Here is a 7429-nt window from a genome sequence, read left to right as displayed (position 1 = left end):
ACAATTAACACCTGAAGGTGCCAAAGACATCATGAACACAGAGCCTAAGCATTGGATCCGAGCTTTTTCCTATTAGACCCATTTGTAAGTCGATTAGTAGACAACAACTTATGTGAGTCATTTAATCATGCAATCATTGAGTCGAGATTTTATCCTATAATCTCTATGCTAGAAAAGATCATATGCAAATGACTATTAGAGTTCAAGAAAACAGGACCAAATGTGAGAAGTGGCATGGTACCATTTGCCCTAACATATTCAAGAAGCTCAAGGTTAGCATAAAAATGACGCAATTTCATGAAGTGCTCTGGAATGGCAAAGACGGGTTTGAGGTGAAACATGCCAGTCGTAGAGGGAGGCGTTACACTGTCAACTTAGCGAAAAGAACATGTTCATGTGGATACTTTGAGCTGGAAGGGCTGCCGTGTTGCCACGCTATTACTGCCATATACAAGTGTGGCAAAGTTATTGATGATTTTATTGACAGGTGCTACTTCATTGAAGAATTCAAGAAAATATATGAACACAACTTGGAACTAGTTGAGGCAGAGGAGAAGTGGCCTACTTCATAGAATCCAAGGTCACAAGGGCCAGGTTATGTTTGAATGCCTGGTAAGGCTTGTTTCAGATTTTCTCTATTTTTTACCGGCGAGACACGCACGCAAAACAGTCTACTCAGCGGCTTGGCCAACTTGTTGCCGTGCCTCTAGAAGCTTCTAGAAACAACAATACGGTGATACAAATACAATGATACAGATACGGAGATACATATACGACAATTTCTAGAAACAACAATACGGCAATACGGCGAGTATACATATAAAATTAAATGAAATGCTATGCAATGCCTAGTGAAGTTAAAGAATAACTGAGATGGCGGAGGAGAGAACGATTTCAGGCGACACAGAGGCGATTCTAGATGGCAGCGAGCGACTCCAGACAACGACGATGGTGGTGCGCTCACTCCTAAGGCCTCAAACCAAACCGTTTCTATGGTCAATCGAGCAAATAGATACATAGCGCACTTGCTATTAAGGTTCGAGTATCCTAACCGTGTTGACAACATCCATAGAGACGTATCGGTATTTCTTTTCTTTTGTTTATAAAAATGAAAAAACCGATACGTGTATTAGCCGTGTATTGGAGTATGGACGAAGTATTATACGTAGACACGGAGCATCGGTGCTCCGTAGCTAGAAGGTCCAGAACTCCAGATAGCCTGTTCGTGATATAGAAATCGAAAAAAAAAGTGAAAAAAAAACTCGTAGCTCTCTAGTCCCCACCGCACCACACAACCGGGTTAGGGTTTCCGCTTCCCGGAGCATCTGGTTCGCCGCCGTCGACCGCCGCCGTCGCCATGTCTTCCAGCGAAGACGAGCGCGGGACCGCCTCCAAGCACCACCACCGGGACAAGGAGAAGAACCGTGAGCACTCCTCGTCCCGCCGCCACCGTGAGAGCCGCTCCTCCTCCCGCCACCACCGCGATGACAGGGACGGCGAGCGGGACCGAGATCGCGACCGCAAGCACAGGGACAAGGAGCGGGATCGCGAGGAGCGGAAGGCGCGGGAGCGGGCGGAGAAGGAGCGCGAGAAGGAGGAGAAGAAGGAGAGGGCGAGGGAGAGGGAGAGAGAGGAGATGGAAATGGAATTGGAGAAGGAGAGGGAGAGGGAGAGGGAGAAGGAGAGGGAGAAGGAGAAGGAGAGAGAGAGGGCGCGGCGTCGAGAGGAACGCGACAGGGAGAAGGAGAAGTCCAAAAGGCGGGATGTGGTCGACGACGAGGAGAACGGGGACCGCGACCGCAAGCATCGCCGCCGGTCCTCGCACCACCATCACCACCGTCGTGTTGCGGAACCTGAGGCGGCGCCACTGACCAGGGAGGAGGAGGAGGATGGCGAGGAGGCACAGAGGCGGCGGCAGAAGAAGAAGGAGGAAGAAATGGAGGCTGAACAGCAGCGGCTCGACGACGAGATGGAGCGTCGTCGCCGCCGCGTAAAGGAGTGGCAGGAGAAGAAGCGCCTCGAGCAGCAGCTGCAGCAGCAGGATGATGGTGCCAGTGGTGTTGCCACCTCCATGGAGGCTGACGGTGGAAGCAAGTCTGGGAAGAAGTGGACCTTGGATGGTGAGGAGTCGGATGAGGAGGATGCCAAGAAGTCGGATGAGGAGGACGCCAATAAGTCAGAGGAGAATGGTGGCACCGACACCGGTGCCATGGATGTTGACTTGCCTTCCAGCAGTATTCATGGGAATAGCGGGGCTGCTATGGAGGAGGATGAGATTGATCCCCTTGATGCGTTTATGAACTCCATGGTGTTACCGGAGGTTGCAAAGCTCGAGAGTGCCCCAACAGCAACGGCGAGTGTGCCTGCTGCCAATGCAGGTGACAAGAATGACAAGAGTGTGAAGTCTGCCACGAGTAACGGGGATAAGAAAAGACCAATCAAGGCGATGGGAAGAATTATGCAAGGGGATGACTCAGACTCAGATTATGACGATGCTGATAATGATGAGGCTGGTTCGGATGATGAGGATGACACGGAGTTCATAAAACGTGTCAAGAAGACGAAGGCAGAGAAGTTGGTTATTGTTGACCATTCCAAGATTGATTACCAGCCATTCCGTAAGAATTTCTATATTGAGGTGAAGGATATCACAAGGATGCCAGCGGATGAAGCGGCTGCCTACCGGAAGCTGTTGGAAATCAAGGTGCACGGGAAAGATGTCCCCAAGCCAATCAAGACGTGGATACAGAGTGGTCTGACAAGTAAGCTACTTGACACCATCAAGAAGCTTGGTTTCGAGAAACCGATGCCTATACAGGCACAGGCGTTGCCAATCATAATGAGTGGACGCGATTGTATTGGGGTTGCAAAGACTGGATCTGGTAAGACTCTAGCATTTGTCTTGCCGATGCTGAGGCATGTCAAAGATCAACCACCCGTTGTGCCTGGGGATGGCCCTATTGGTCTCATTATGGCTCCTACAAGAGAGCTCGTGGTGCAGATATATTCAGACATAAAAAAGTTCTCTAAGGCACTTGGCATCAACTGTGTTCCTATATACGGAGGTTCTGGGGTTGCCCAGCAGATCAGTGAACTGAAGCGGGGTGCTGAAATTGTTGTTTGTACTCCAGGCAGGATGATTGATATCCTTTGCACTAGCAGTGGAAAGATTACTAACCTTCGAAGAGTTACATTCTTAGTGCTGGATGAAGCTGATAGGATGTTTGATATGGGTTTTGAGCCTCAAATTACTCGAATAGTTCAGAACACCCGTCCAGATAGGCAGACTGTCCTTTTCTCTGCTACTTTTCCACGGCAGGTTGAGATACTCGCACGTAAGGTGCTGACAAAGCCCATTGAGATTCAGATGGGTGGGAGGAGTGTCGTGAACAAAGATATCACACAACTGGTTGAGGTGCGACCAGAAAGTGAGAGGTTCTTTAGGCTGTTGGAGTTGCTTGGGGAGTGGATTGCGAAGGGAAAAATTCTTGTGTTTGTACACTCACAAGATAAATGTGATTCTCTACTTAAAGAGCTGTTCCAGCATGGGTACCCATGTTTATCTCTACATGGTGGAAAGGATCAAAACGATCGTGAATCAACTCTTGCGGATTTCAAGAGTAATGTATGCAGCCTGCTGATTGCTACTAGTGTTGCTGCAAGGGGTTTAGATGTGAAAGATCTTGAGCTGGTTGTCAATTATGATGTCACTAATCATTATGAGGACTATGTTCATCGTGTTGGGCGAACGGGTCGGGCTGGTAGGAAGGGCTGTGCGGTGACTTTTATATCTGAGGAAGAGGAACGCTACGCACCAGACCTTGTCAAGGCTTTGGAGCTATCTGAACAGGCTGTTCCACAAGACCTGAAAGCCTTAGCGGATCGATTTATGTCAAAGGTTAAGCAGGGAACTGAGCAGGCCCATGGAACAGGCTATGGTGGAAGTGGTTTCAAGTTCAACGAAGAAGAGGAGGAAGCACGGAAATCCGCGAAAAAGGCTCAGGCACGGGAATATGGATATGAGGACGACAAGTCAGATTCAGATTCTGATGAGGAAGGAGGTGTACGTAAAAAAGGAGGTGACGTTGCAGCACAGGCTATTGCTGCTGCTCAAGCTGCGGCTACTTTGGCTGCCGCCAGGCAGCAAGTACCAGCCACAGTGGCAAACCCCTTGCTTCCTCTGCCGGTTGCACCTAACCAACAAAACAATGATGCTACATTACGTGCACTTCAGGCTGCATTTAACGTGCAGCAAAGTCTGGCAAGGATACAGGCTCATGCAGTTCCAGAACACTATGAAGCTGAGCTTGAGATTAATGATTTCCCACAAAATGCTCGCTGGAAGATCACGCACAAAGAGACATTAGGTCCCATTCAGGAATGGACTGGAGCTGCGATTACTACAAGGGGTACCTTTATTCCTCAAGGCAAAGTTGTTGGTGCTAACGAGCGCAAGCTGTACCTGTTCATCGAAGGCCCCAATGAGTCTTCCGTCAAGAAGGCAAAAACAGAACTGAAGCGCGTCCTTGAGGATTGTGCCAACCATGCACTGAATCTTCCTGGTTCTGCTCAAACCGGAAAGTACTCTGTTATTTGATCTGCAAACATATCACTAAATGGTTCAGTATCGGAGATGGTGAAATTTTCTTGAGAAGGTACAGAATCACTATTGTAGTTATAGTATATTAGCTGCTTGTGTGTGTACGTGATAGCAACATTGCTTCTGACATTTCATTTTAATTTCTCTGAACATCATAATTCCCAACTTACATATTTCATATTCTTGTCTTGTGGACTACATTTTGTATTTTTTTGTTTTGTGTATTTTTATTTACTAACTATCTTTATGGGTCTATTTCCACATTGCAGCTTACAATGGTTTGCAGATCTCAAAACCTGTTGTTGGACTTCCCCAGATATGCAACTATATATTTTTAAATCTAAGCCATGATATAAGGCAGCTACTGGTTACTTAGTGCCATGTGGTTATTGTGGAAATTGTTTTTCTGGAACAATTTTGACGTTTTCTCTAATTGTATTAACAAATTTCGGTTGCCTATGGACAGAAGGCTTAGAACGCTGGTGGTAGTTGCCTTCATGTTTTATGTTCACACAGTTTTCTGTTGTGAGAACTACATGAAGGGGCCATGGCAGCCCATAGAACTGGTGGAGAGTAAACTTAAATACCAGAGAAGGCGCTGAGTTTTTGGGTGCAGATTTGAAGTTGTACCTTTTTCGGATTGATATTGAAAGGAATATCTCACTCGAACTTAATCTGGAACCATCTATGTTATTGATAGTTTGCACTTTCTGAAGCTATTAGTTTGTACTTAATCTGGATCTGTTTATTTTGATTTGGTTTAGTTCATCCATCTTTTTATCCTTTACCTGTTAGTTGTGATTTAGTTTGTTTCATTATTAATAAGCACAACCATGAGGCTTCTTATATAGACATAATGCTCTCTTTTTGGTCTTCAGGTGGGTGTACTACTGTTGCCAGTGGAGGATTATGTTTGTGAGGTGGTGTGCAGCTGCTGGTGGTCGTAGAGGCTGAGACGCAGTTGAATGGCAACAATTTGCTGTAACGATACAGGTCCCAACTCTCTGAACTGTACCGTGTTGCTGCTACCTGTGGGAGTGGACTTTACTTCATCCGTTCTGTACAAATAACCATGAGTCTTGCAACTTGATTGCATTGTGCTGAAGAGACAATCGAAGAGGAGGTGCAATATTAGTTGACTGCGCAGTATAAGTTGACAATGACAGACGATGTCTATGGAATAATTTCCGTTATACTGCCTTAGTATTAAGTTGTTGATCGTTTTGTTGCTTAGAATTTATCTACTGGATGTCTGCTAGCTGAGCTTCCTAATCCGTAGACCATATGCCTACCTGAGATTTTAGGGGATTTTGACTGCCGTCTTCTCTTGTGGTGGTTACTCCTTATCCTTCACTTGAACTCTGTGTTTTCAGTGTAGCTCGTTGGCATCACAGCAAGCGTTTCAGGTACAGTAACATGGTTCTCTTTGCCCCAGCTAGGTTATGTGATTCAGACGAACGTCAAGTTCATCTTCCAAATACGCAGCCATAGTACTACCTGCCTCCAGTGCCACCAAGGAACCAACGTCTTCCTCATGACGACACTCTGTCCATGTTTGATCAACGTCTTCTCCCTAGTCAATCATGTGATTCTGCAGCCATAGTACTACCTTCGGTGCACCAAGGAACCAAGGAGTTAGGTGATTTTTAAATTTAAACAGAAGCGCTGCTAAATTCTTTTATCAGAAGAAGTGAAGCTTACAGCATATATTACACCAGCCAACTAGACCAGGAAGTCAGCCACAAGGGCCGGCACCGCTGTCGATGAACAAATGGTACAACAAGCGGCATCAAAGCCTCTGCAGGCCTGCCGCCAACGACAGACACATAAGATCTGCTCTCCCGGAATTACACAACTCAAGTGTTTCGCCCCGGGCTAGCTGCAAGTCCTAGCCTGATCCTTGATCTTCACGATGATAAAGGGGAAGATGCAGAAGAACCTAACATTGTGCTCTTTCCAGACTTCCAGAGAACCAATCAAGCATTGAGGCCATAGCTTTCCTAGCATTTCCATTTTTCAACGCCACTTTCTTTTTTACTGAAGTTTCATTTGCCCAAAGTATCATGTTTGTTTGATGTTGTCCCATCCAAAGGGAGAATAGCGAGTTCAAGTTTAGATGATGAAGCGGCACTTATGGAGAAGATGCAAACAGATTCTTAAATTTGGTTGCAGAAGGGGCAATTACGACAATTTGGCCATCTTCTATGTTGTAAGCAGTCCGCCATCAAAGTTATATTTTGCAAGACCAACCATGCGAAGAACTATTCTTCTATGATGACAGATGATACTTACTTAACCTGTTTCTCAACTTTAGCAATATATGGAGAATTCTTAAGAGGTTCAACATAAACTTTAAATCCCTTCTTAGGAACATTCAAATGGTTAGTAAAAGATTTAATAACTTCTACTAATATATTAGGATCAAGGCCAAACATATTCTTTAATTTCTCAAACAATAAAGTAGTAGAGAAATTCTCTACACATGCATATTCATATTTAAAACGAGGTTGGTTACCTTTATCAAGATCGCATGCAACATTATTATTAGCAATAGTATCCAACGAATCCCTTGCTTCTTGTTGATTTCTATTAGTAAAAATCCCTTCAGATGAATTATCCATAAAGTCCCTTTGATGTTGGGTTAGCCTCACATACAAATTTATCAATATAAGACTATCATGAATACCATGACAAGGATTATTACGGATGAGATCATTAAGCCTCCCCAAGCTTGAGCAATACTTTCTCCAACATGAGGCCAAAAAATATAAATATGACAACGATCATCATAACCTTCTTTAGTATAGTATTTAAGATAGAAGGCTTTCC

General features: G+C 45.2%; 1 protein-coding gene across 2 annotated transcripts; it reads left to right on the top strand.

The window, feature by feature from the left end:
- Positions 1-1337: 1337 nt before the first annotated feature.
- Positions 1338-5959, top strand: LOC124692191 (DEAD-box ATP-dependent RNA helicase 42-like). 2 transcript variants are annotated; one of them, XM_047225515.1, is made up of 2 exons: positions 1338-4655; positions 5479-5959. In XM_047225515.1, the coding sequence occupies exon 1, from the start codon at positions 1358-1360 to the stop codon at positions 4595-4597; it is 3240 nt and encodes a 1079-aa protein (XP_047081471.1). In that variant the 5' UTR covers positions 1338-1357; the 3' UTR covers positions 4598-4655; positions 5479-5959. The 2 variants fall into 2 exon arrangements, with proteins under 2 accessions (XP_047081471.1, XP_047081472.1); XM_047225516.1 differs by having other exon boundaries at positions 4870-5959.
- Positions 5960-7429: the final 1470 nt, after the last annotated feature.

The sequence above is a fragment of the Lolium rigidum genome, chromosome 2, assembly GCF_022539505.1.
Source record: "Lolium rigidum isolate FL_2022 chromosome 2, APGP_CSIRO_Lrig_0.1, whole genome shotgun sequence".
Lineage (NCBI taxonomy): Eukaryota > Viridiplantae > Streptophyta > Magnoliopsida > Poales > Poaceae > Lolium > Lolium rigidum.
This window is presented reverse-complemented; position numbering and strand designations above follow the sequence as displayed.